General features: G+C 45.0%; 1 protein-coding gene across 1 annotated transcript in view; it reads left to right on the top strand.

Moving 5' to 3' along the window:
- PNPT1 (polyribonucleotide nucleotidyltransferase 1) overlaps window positions 1-287 on the top strand; it is a 35,781-nt gene extending 35,494 nt beyond the window's left edge. The window contains exon 28 of the mRNA XM_072140600.1: window positions 23-287. Coding sequence (XP_071996701.1) covers window positions 23-169 — 147 coding nt within the window. The 3' untranslated portion in view covers window positions 170-287. The remainder of the gene's footprint in view (window positions 1-22) is intronic.
- Window positions 288-12,127: the final 11,840 nt, after the last annotated feature.

Here is a 12,127-nt window from a genome sequence, read left to right on the forward strand (position 1 = left end):
CTGCCCTTTTCTTTCCTTACAGGTAAAATACTTTGGCCGTGACCCAACCGATGGTAGGATGAGGCTGTCTAGAAAAGTCCTGCAGTCCCCCGCTAGCACTGTGACCAGAACCCTGAGTGACAAGAACAGTATCACCATGAGCGGCGTGAACTCCTCTACACCTTCATAGATACATCCGGAAGACTTGTGAAGGACCTGTCTGTATATTCTGTACATAACCTGTTTTAAATACCTGATAACAATGTATTTGATACGGTCTCAATAAATGGATTGTATATAATTTCTTACATCCGTCCTGCTGTGTTGTGTATCTATAAGATAAGTCTGTAACAAAGCTTTACATACCGGCTCTGGATACCAAACCAACAGAACAATGCATCTAATAGATATGATTGAAGGGGTTTTCAAGGCTCAAGATATTGATAACACATTCATCAACAGGTCATCAATATCAAATCAGTGACCTGGCACCTCTGGAACATAGCTGAAAAGTCAGATACCCCACCAAATTCATCCAAGCTTGGGAAAAAGAGCTAAGCACTAATTTCTCTAAAAATCTAACATTTGGTTGACACTTTGATTGCTCAGGACCCTCCAGATGTATAACCCTGCAGGAGACTTGCCACAAGTGGGTTAGTAGTTGGTATGGAACGCCCCAGTACTACACTATTATGACCACAACATCCCTGAGCAATATTGGAGAAGCCCATTGCGTAAAGAAGATTTCATAGCTATTTAGAAGAGATCAGTGCCCTCTGCAATAGAATTATAGAAAATATGGTCCGCGGCCTGATACTCGGAGATCTTCCCAGGAACTGTAGCTAAGCTTTTATTAATTTGAATTTGATATCACTATGGATGTTTGGAAAAAGAAGGGGGGAAAACAGAGAGAAATAGCGCTTCCTAGTGCGGGGTTACCCTTGGTTGGAGGTGCTCATATAGGTGAGCCATGTACTCTCCTTTCTTGGTTGTGCTGAATACAGGCACAACACTGGTGTGGGCATGAGTGGCGAGTGACCGCTGCCGCGTCCACCCTTACCCAAGGGTTGGGTATCGAGGGTGTGTACAAGTAGACAGGAGGGTGGATTACTGGTTGTAACTCCCCATGTGGGGAAGAGAGACGTCTGGAGGGCGCTGGTACTCAAGAGTAAGGGTTTTTTTATTCAGAAAGAATATTGACAACGCGTTTCTCACTATGCAAAGTGCTTCATCAGGTCGTACTTAGATTCCTCTTTCAGTACGCTCTCAGGATCTGAAGTGGCTGTTCAATCTCTTGTAATGATAAACGATTTGCTCACCTCTGATGTGAGTCCAACTATATAAATGTGAGACCTGTCAATCAGGAACAGAGAGCCAGGGCAGTGCAGTGATATATCTGCATATGCAGGACCCCATTAACATAATATAATTCTCTCTGAATAAAGAGTACCAGCGCACTCCAGACGTCTCTTTTTCCCACATGGGTAGTTACAACCAGTAACCCACCCATCAGTCTACTTGAATATATCAGTTACAGGTTCCGGGTCTTCAACACAGACCCAATTCTGAGTTTATACTTTTGATGCAGAACTTTTAATGAAACATTTTGCAAATCTGTCAAAAAAATCTATCACTGACTACATTTGAGGTTCTTAGCGCAGTTATATGAATTGTGCGAGCCCATCTGCCACGTCACGGCGACCTCATTCAGATGGGTCCCTACACTAAGACTTGACTTGTATAATAAATGCTGACCCCCTACAGACCCCAGAGATCAAGATCTTCAAGATGTTAATGTTACAACAAGAATATAAGTGTGTTCTGTCCTGTCCTGTATGTAAAGTTTTAGTGTAGGGACCCATCATAATAAGGAGACAAAGTGGTTGATGGGCTCACAAATGTCATGTAAAGTTTCTGGATCCCAGAGTTAGGCTGCATTCACACGAACGTATGCTGGACGGACAGACGTTTGCTGCAATGAAGAGGTTACCCCTCCCCTCTCCATAGTGATGCATGGCGCTAGGCGTCATAACATGTGGAAAGATAGGACATGTCCTTTTCTTTTTTTCGTGTCTGGAGCGGTACGTGCGGCACTTTATCACTCAGTGCGGCCATTGCTGTCTATGGGGGACTCATGTACAGCTAAAGCTTGCGGCCGTATAAACGTCCCTCCGACTGTCATGTTATTGCGGCCTGATGATGACACAAGGATCAGAGCAGAATTATGATAGTAAATATATTACATTTATTAGACACTATGGGGCAGATTTACTTACCCGGTCCATTCGCGATCCAGCGGCGCGTTCTCTGCGCTGGATTCGGGTCCGGCCGGGATTTAATAAGGTAGTTCCTCCGCCGTCCACCAGGTGGCGCTGCTGCGCTGAAAAGCATCTGAACGCGCCGGAATTCACCGAGGCCAGCTGAGTGAAGGTAAGCGCGTCCAGAGCGACACATTTTCCGTTTTTAAATGCGGCGGTTTTTCCGAATACGTCGGGTTTTCGTTCGGCCACGCCCCCCGATTTCTGTCGCGTGCATGCCGGCGCCGATGCGCCACAATCCGATTGCGTGCGCCAAAATCCCGGGGCAATTCAGGTACAATCGGCGCAAATCGTAAATATTCGGGTAACACGTCGGGAAACCGCGAATCGGGCCCTTAGTAAATGACCCCCTATATCAGTGATGGCGAACCTTTTAGAGACCGAGTGCCCAAACTACAACAAAGACCCGCTTATTTATCGCAAAGTGCCAACACAGAAATTTAATTTGTGATTTATACTTCCTTCTCTGTCACAGTTTTCATTGATACCAGCCCCTGAGGACACCAATAAAGCAGAAAATAGTCCCAGGTACAGCTGTCACTTTAATATAGCTCTGTGCACAGCAAGTCCTGGGCTGTCTGGGACTGCAGGAAGATACCTGGAGTCATCTCTGGTGATGGCCTGAGTGCCCACAGAAAGAGCTCTGAGTGCCACCTCTGGCACCAGTGCCATAGGTTAGCCATCACTGCCCTATATCAATGTTACATAAGCAAGCTACCATAACACGTGAACACTATAACTTATCTGTTTGCACATTGGGGGACAGTGCACTGTGGATTTAGACTTGGTGATAAGGAGACTGACACCTGTTAAAGAAAGAAAAAGTGCTCTATGGGGGTTTTCACTCTCCTCCGGCCACTCAGCTTTCAATGGAGAGAAGTGAGGAGCACTCACTCCCCTTCCCTTCTCCACCTGGCCATATGCTATGCCTGGAATTCGGTCCGAGCCAAGCACATGGCCATATGACTAAAGCTTTAGTCTTTGAAGGCAACAGACACGACCTGTAATTAGGCTTGCTGCTATTCTCTAAGCGTCAGGATTAGGTTCCTGCCTAGAAGAGTGCTTTAACGTGGTCCACCACACTGGCTGTATCTCCTTACAGCAGAAGGATCTTTAGTGTTTGTGTATACACTAGCTCTATATCTATGTGCAAGGTCACTGAAATAATAACCCCACCTGCATCTGAAGACCCCAGATAAGGTGGTGCCTCATGGCTGTAAGGCTACTATTTCCTCCCCCTGTGGACCTTCTCTGGTCCTTCCTGGGGACAATTGGCTAAGGGCATTTACCATGGTTATGGTCTAGTCCTCTCCCTGCTGCCACCATTTTTTAAACTATTCTACTTGGATTTGAATGGTAAACCCTCTAGTGTGCCTCGTGCCAGTGGAAGAGCTTTTGATCTTCTGCTCAGCAAAGTCCTCTAAATCTTTGGACAGAGCTTAAGGTGCTTCCTCTGTGGAGCAGTGTGAAAATATCTCATCCACTATGCAGGAACTAATCCAGGTGGTCAGGGATGCCCTCCACACCAAAGAAGACTCTACCTCCCCTCAGCAGGAGTCTTCTCCTCTTTGCCTTCCTAGGACCCCTACTCATCCCTAAACAAAGTAGGGAAGAAGAAATTCTGCAACAAAATAGCAGATCCAGCTGGATCAATCTGCTATTTTGTTGCACTGCTTACTCCGGACCGAGATGGGATCTACACTACACACCGCAATAGAAACTGCCCCCGGAAGACTGGTGAGCTGGACTTTTTTGCAATATATTTGTGTAGAAGAAATTCTAACAACCTCTCTGACTAGCATCTACTAACCTCCAAGGGAGGTGATTTTTTGTGTCCCTTTGTTTAAGAAAACATCAAGAAATTGTCTAGACCCCCACTGGCATATTTTTCTGAGGCTACCACCATTACTTTGGCGGATGCTCTAAGTGACAAAAAAGTGCAGACTTTGGGCAGCCTCCTGACTTCTTTGAAAACATAGTGCATGTGGCAATTCTTTTTCAGTAGATCGCAGGTCCATGAAAGAAAACTGTTGTGTGAATAGACAATAAAGTCTGTATGCTATCCATAGATATCAGATAGTAGATGTGAAAAACGGCCTTCTGACTGAACCCTCACTCCCATGAAACTTGGCACCCAGGTAGTTGTGTTCTGTCCTCCAGAGCTTTCGGTGGGATTTCAATGAGGGCAAATCCTCTTTGATTGATCCATCCCAAGGAATATAGAATTTGGCAATGTTCCTGGACACCTATGGGTCTTTTCCATATGACCAGTTCCACTTGCGTTCCATTCATCTGTCAATAGACTCTTGAGGGAAGAAGTCCCACCTTTTGGCTGATGAGTTATCTTCGTTTAAAGAGTTAGTGCCTTAACAAATCCTCAGGATATGTTATAAATGCCTGATCATACAAGGACTTGATAATGGAGGTCTCCTGACCTCTGTCTCTTTGTCAGCTTATACGGAGAAATTGTGGGAACTGACTGCGTGCTCACTATTCTGGATTGCTATTTTAAAGAATTTCGACCAAGTTTGCATGTTACAAGCAACACTTAGCAATTTCGGACACTCCTAAACTATTGAAAGGAGTGTCAGGACACGTCTGATGACGTTCCATCAATTAGTGGGAACAGGATCCCGTTCTCATGATTGGAGGGGACCCAGCAGTCTGACCACCACAAGTATCATGTGGATTGGGAGTGACATGCAAACTTGGTACAACCGCTTTGAGTTTCTAGTATACTGGAAAAATCCATCTGCCCAGCGCCCCTGATATCAATGTTAGGCGTACAGTGCTACCGGCTTTACACAGAGCGGCTTTGTGGCTCTTGTGGGATTGTCTTCTACTAAATCTATAAGACACCACAAGACAAGTAATAGTGTAGCCCAGTAATATTCCATAACTTGTAACAGCACAAAAAAAACTTGTATTTCACACATTGCGTGTTTGTATGTGTGTATATATATATATATATATATATATATATATAATATTTACACACCTATACATATATTACATACATAGACATGTACATTTATTTACAAAAGATATACACAGATATATATATATATATATATATATATCACTTACATGTACATAAGTCAGTGATAACTTTAACTCTTTGTTATTGCTGTAGGAGGTGATGTCTGATTCCAGCTCCAACCCCATTTCTCTTACTGTACCGTTATCATCTAGTCTTCTGGCTCTCCTGCTCCTCATCTCTGATTCCAGGAGTCTCCAAGGTTATTCTACATCTCCAAATAGGCTATTATTTAATAGGGCTTGTACCCCAGTTTTCTGACAAACAAACCATGAAATAACTGCAATTTCTGGAGCAATGCTAGAAAGTTTGATTATTACCCCTCTATGCCACCTCCGTGCAAATGGGTTGTGGAAGGAAGCCAATTGGAGTTATGTTGGCGTTCCTGTCCCACACCTGTGCACTAGCTAAACCCGCTGGACGGACTAACATGTGTGAGGCATAAAAGCACCAATTTGCAAGGATTTACCTTCAAACTTTGAAGAGCCACCTTTAGTGGTGAGAACAGGGCAACTTTCATTCTCTGGTGTTCTAGCCCCACATATCTTGTTTATTTTTGATAATCTGGGTTGGACCAGAGCCTTGGCCTCTCTTTACCAGTCATGTTCCACCACTTCATGTATGCAGAAGGCATCACGCAGGAATATTTTTTTCTGGATAACTCCTTGTACTGAGTTTGCATGTTACATGATGCTTCAGCATCCTCATAGACAGCAAATTGGAGTGCTGGATACAGCCAACCACAGTGCTTGGCAATTCCTGACACTCACATACTATTGAAAGGAGCATAAGGACAAATGCTTGACCTGCCGCTCCATCATTTAGTGGGAACCGACCCCCGTACTTGTGGTTGCTGGGGGTCTGTTCTCTTGATTGGTGTGCTTCCCTGCAGTTGGAGCCTTACATATGTGATTACTATTCCCTATCCTATGGATAAGGTATAACATGCTAACTTGTTTTAACTAGCACAAACCCAGCTGCCCCGTGCCCCTGATATCAGAGCTAGGCGTAGCGTGCTGCTGGCTTCATACAGAAAGGCTTTGGGGCACGGCTTGTGCAGTTCTCCTATACAAACTCCATATTTACAAGCAACCTTCCCCACACCATAACCAATGTTGTAGTGTATCCTAGTAATATTCTAAAACTTGTAATAATTGGAACTATATATTATACATTATATTTATACAAATAGATGTGTACAGAAACGAGAAAATCAGCATTAATGGCAAAATGTTACAGTATGTCAGGTGTAAGGCCAAGGATGTAGATTTAAGAGCGAAAAAAAGGACAGCACTCCAAAAGAAAAAAGTGCCCTCATTTGGTAATGAAAGTAGTTTATTTTAACATTCAAACTTTTGGAGAGCTGGTGTAATTTTTTTTTGTTTTTTTTTTGCATAAACGCACACAGAAAAATACACAGGCACGCACACACATACATATACACTCACCGGCCACTTTATTAGGTACACCATGCTAGTAACGGGTTGGACCCCCTTTTGCCTTCAGAACTGCCTCAATTCTTCATGGCATAGATTCAACAAGGTGCTGGAAGTATTCCTCAGAGATTTTGGTCCATATTGACATGATGGCATCACACAGTTGCCGCAGATTTGTCGGCTGCACATCCATGATGCGAATCTCCCGTTCCACCACATCCCAAAGATGCTCTATTGGATTGAGATCTGGTGACTGTGGAGGCCATTTGAGTACAGTGAACTCATTGTCATGTTCAAGAAACCAGTCTGAGATGATTCCAGCTTTATGACATGGCGCATTATCCTGCTGAAAGTAGCCATCAGATGTTGGGTACATTGTGGTCATAAAGGGATGGACATGGTCAGCAACAATACTCAGGTAGGCTGTGGCGTTGCAACGATGCTCAATTGGTACCAATTGGCCCAAAGAGTGCCAAGAAAATATTCCCCACACCATGACACCACCACCACCAGCCTGAACCGTTGATACAAGGCAGGATGGATCCATGCTTTCATGTTTTTGACGCCACATTTTGACCCTACCATCCGAATGTCGCAACAGAAATCGAGACTCATCAGACCAGGCAATGTTTTTCCAATCTTCTACTGTCCAATTTCGATGAGCTTGTGCAAATTGTAGCCTCAGTTTCCTGTTCTTAGCTGAAAGGAATGGCACCGGTGTGGTCTTCTGCTGCTGTAGCCCATCTGCCTCAAAGTTCGACGTATTGTGCGTTCAGAGATGCTCTTCTGCCTACCTTGGTTGTAACGGGTAGCGATTTGAGTCACAGTTGCCTTTCTATCAGCTCGAACCAGTCTGCCCATTCTCCTCTGACCTCTGGCATCAACAAGGCATTTCCGCCCACAGAACTGCCGCTCACTGGATGTTTTGCGTGAAAATCCCAGTAGATCAGCAGTTTCTGAAATACTCAGACCAGCCCTTCTGGCACCAACAACCATGCCATGTTCAAAGGCACTCAAATCACCTTTCTTCCCCATACTGATGCTCGGTTTGAACTGCAGGAGATTGTCTTGACCATGTCTACATGCCTAAATGCACTGAGTTGCCTCCATGTGATTGGCTGATTAGAAATTAAGTGTTAACGAACAGTTGGACAGGTGTACCTAATAAAGTGGCCGGTGAGTGTATACACACATATATGTAACATACATATACATAAGTAGACTTGTCAGTGATAACTTTACCTCCTTGTTATTGCTTTAGGAGGGCAGTTCTGGTTCATTACCCCCATCATATTGTCTTCTGGCTCACCTCAGCTCTGGTTCCAGGGGCTGTATGCTATCTGTATGCTATCCATGGAAATCACAAATAGCATACAAACATTAAAAACAGCCTTCAGACTGAGCCTTCACTCTCATGTCACTTCTTGCCACCCAGTTAGTTGCTTTGATTCCTTACCCGGTAAAGGCCTTTGACTAGTTAACAACCTTATCCTCTGGATAATTCTGTCCTCCAGAGCTTTGGGTGGGATATCAGAGAGGGAATGTCCTCTTTGATCAATCCATCCCAGGGAATCTAACATTTGGAAATGTTCCTGTATACCCAATCGAGCAAGATGTTCCCTCCGGAAGGCCAAGGTTCTCTCACTTTGGTCCGGTGTCTCTTTTCTTACATATTTATAACAAATCCAAAGTAGATGTTATAAATGTCTTATCAGTATTTGCACCCAGGATTGCACCCATCTTGATATTGGATGTCTCCCGACCTCTGTCTCATGGTGGGATGTGACTGCGTTTTCACCTTTCAACTCCATGGGAGCAATAAAAATAGCTGAGCAAGCGTTTTCTGCTATCCGTGTTACTTGTACTTTTAGATGCAGTTATGCAGACCATGTGAAAGGTGCAAATGCCCCAATCTGTTAGCAGTCAGGACAAGGCAACTTTCATCCTGTGTTCTGGGCCCACAAATCTTGTTTTTTTTAAAATCTGGCTTGGACCAAGGTCCTGTTCTCTCGTACTAGTCATGAACCACCACTTCATGCCTGCAGGTGGCATAACACAAGAACAATATTTTCTGGATTGCTCCTTTTTAAATGAGTTGTCCCAAGTTTTCAGGTTACAAATAGAGAATGGCTATGTCCGGTACACTCATAGACAGCTCTTAGTGGGAACAGTACGATTAGTGGGAATGGATTCCCCATTCTCTGGATTGCTGAGAATGCTCTGTTCTCGTGATCAATTGGCTTCCAGTCATCTCCACTATGGAGGAGCTAAACCAGGACGTCAGGGATACCCTCCACGTCAAGGTAGACTCTAGCTCTCCTCAGCAGGAGTCTTCTTTCCTTCTCTTCCTAGGTCCTCTGCTCATCTTCCCTAAACATAATAGTGTAGACGAAATGCTGACTGCCTCCCTGACCAGCAACTTTTAACCTCTAAAAGGGCTGATTTCTTGTGCCCTTTTGTGTAAGAAAACATAAAAGAATGGTCTGGACCCCCTATGGCTGTGGTGGTGAACCTATGGCACAGGTGCCAGAGGTGGCACTCAGAGCCCTTTCTGTGGGCACCCAAGCCCTCACACCAACACAGAGTTTCCCAGATATGACTCGAGGCTTTCTCCTGTGGTCCAATACATCCCAGGACGTGCCATGCTCAGCGCCATTTTAAAGTTACATATTTGGCTGCCAGGAGCAGGAAGGTGTGGATAGAGATGGATTGTCATTTGAGCTCCTTCTCTGGGTCCCCGGATCCTTCTTCTTCAAGGGGACCCTGGAGGGAAGCTACAATCCAAATTTCTCCATCTTTCTATTGTTTTGGTGAACTCAGGACACCAATATGATTAAATTGCCATGTTGACACTTGTGTGACATATAAGTGGGTTTTGGTTGTAGCTTGGGCACTCTGTCTCCAAAAGGTTCGCCATCACTGCCCTATGGTATATGTTTCTGAGGCTGCCACCATTACTTTGGTGGGTGCTCTGAGTGACCTTTGCCTTGACAAAAAGGAGGAGACTTTGGCCAGATCCTCATTTATCGTTGTTAGTTCAGTCATTGCATGGACTTCACGCTTCTTTAGGAGGATTTTTCATCTTATGTACAGAATATGTTATAAATGTCTATTTGGTACCCAGGATGGTAATGGATTTCTCCTGTCCTCTTGCCCTCAGCTTCAAAGCAAAAATGAAGAACTGACTGCACATTCACATTTCACTAAAAGCAACAAAAATAGCTGAGCAAGCGTTCCCTGCTGTCTGTGTCGCTGTACTTTCAGAGCCAGTTATACATGTGTTAGGCACAACAGCCGCAATCTGCAAGCATATACCACTTAGACGGCCTAATTCTAATTCTCACATATCTTGCATTTTGATAATTTGAGTTGGGGCAAGGCCCTGGACTCAGTGACCACTCATGCACCACCACTTTAGGCCTGCAGGAGGCATAACAAAGGAACAATATTTTCTAGACGGGTGGTACGTGGATAAATGGGACGTGAGGATAGCCCTTTTTTGGGCTAATCCTCAAGTCCCGGCTATCTTTTATAAAACCTTAATCCTGGGATATGTAAATTTTCTTAAGCGACTACTGGGGCGTGGAGTAGCCGGACATGAGGCTACACGGCGCGTCTACTCCACGCCTCAGTCGACTCTTTTCTCCGCCTACCATTTAATCTTCGGCGCGCAGTTTATCGTAGCTGCGCGCCCTCGTCCTAGTCACCGGCATCTGCGACGTTCTGCGCATGCGCAGTAGCTCCGGCCCCGCATGCGCAGAACGCCGGGGACTCGGACGAGGACGCGCAGCTAGGAGGAGCTGCGCACCGAAGATTAAATGGTAGGCGGAGTAAAGAGGCTACTGAGGCGTGGAGTAGCCGCGCCATGTAGCCTCATGTCCGGCTACTCCACGCCCCAGTAGCCGCTTAAGAAAATTTACATATCCCAGGATTAAAGTTTTCTAAAAGATAGCTGGGACGTGAGGATTAGCCCAGGATTCATCCACCTACCACCCGATCTACCTTTATAGGTAGAATCGTGGTGGTAGGTTCCCTTTAAAGGAGTGGTACTAAAGCATGCATGTTAGGCCCCCTCCACACTTGCGTTTTTCACGCGTGTGTTCTGCGCATTGCACTCTGACCCATTGTATTCAATGGCCTTTTTCACACTTGTATTTTTTTCTCACGCACACGCGCGCATTTTTTTTTAACGCCCGTTTAAATCTCAACATGCTCTACTTTTGCAAATCACAAGAGTGACCATACAAGTCTATGGAGACCCATCAAAAAGCATTGCACTCTGAGACACTTGCAAGTGCAATGCGTTTTTCACGCAGCAATTGCCATAGAAAAGATAGAGCTCAGTCCTGAGTCCATTTCATGCGCATTATCTGCGTGTGAAAAACGCATTGAAATTGCATTGAAAACGCACGTGAAAAACTGAGACACTGAACAAACTCTGATCGCTCCCTGAACAGACTGTGATGTGATCTGCAACGCAAGTGTGGAAGGGGCCTTATAAACAGCACTTGGATAGTTCCAACACACTTATAGACAGTGAATGGGAGAGCAGGAGATAACAGATTGCTGTGCTCGGCAATTCCAGACACTCCCCTACTATTGAAAGGAGCGGCAGGACACATGTTTGAGCCCCTGTCCTCTGAATTGCTGGATTCTGCTGTCATGATTGGGGAAGGTCCCATCAGTCTGTCCCTCACCGATCAGATCCTGTGGGTACAACGTAAAATGCAAACCTGGTACAACCCATTCATTTCTTAATCTAGTCAAATCCAGCTGCCCAGTACCCCTGAGATCAGAACTAACCATACAGTGTTGCTGGCTTTACACACAATGCATAGCTCCCAACCGTCCCGATTTTGCCGGGACAGTCCCGTTTTTCTTACCTCTGCCCTGCGTCAAGGGCAGCTGTCAGATTGTCACGGATTCCACATAGTAAATACTTTCAAAGCCTGAACTCATATTACTGAATGGCTTCTACAGACATTGAGCAGGGAATCCTTTTGACAGAAGTGTTGGGTTAGCGGAGAACAGGGACCACGTCATCAGGTTCAGATCTCTATCCATATATGGTAACATCTCTTAGGGTTCCCCAGAGCAGACATCGGGCAGGGAATCCTTTTGAGAGATGTGTCGGGTAAGCAGAGGAGACATCATCTGTCCATATATGGTCTCTTAGGGCTTCCCCAGACACAAGCTCTTTATTTAATTAAATAAATTTTTGCCCAGTCTGGGATTCAAACCCTCTGCATTAGGGATAGGAGCCTCTACCAACTGAGCTATGAAGCAAGTGATTATGTAGATATGTGGATTTTTGGTAACTAAGAACTGTTACTGCTACTGTTACACAGTGACAAAGA

Source organism: Engystomops pustulosus, chromosome 3 (assembly GCF_040894005.1).
Source record: "Engystomops pustulosus chromosome 3, aEngPut4.maternal, whole genome shotgun sequence".
In the NCBI taxonomy this organism is placed as follows: domain Eukaryota; kingdom Metazoa; phylum Chordata; class Amphibia; order Anura; family Leptodactylidae; genus Engystomops; species Engystomops pustulosus.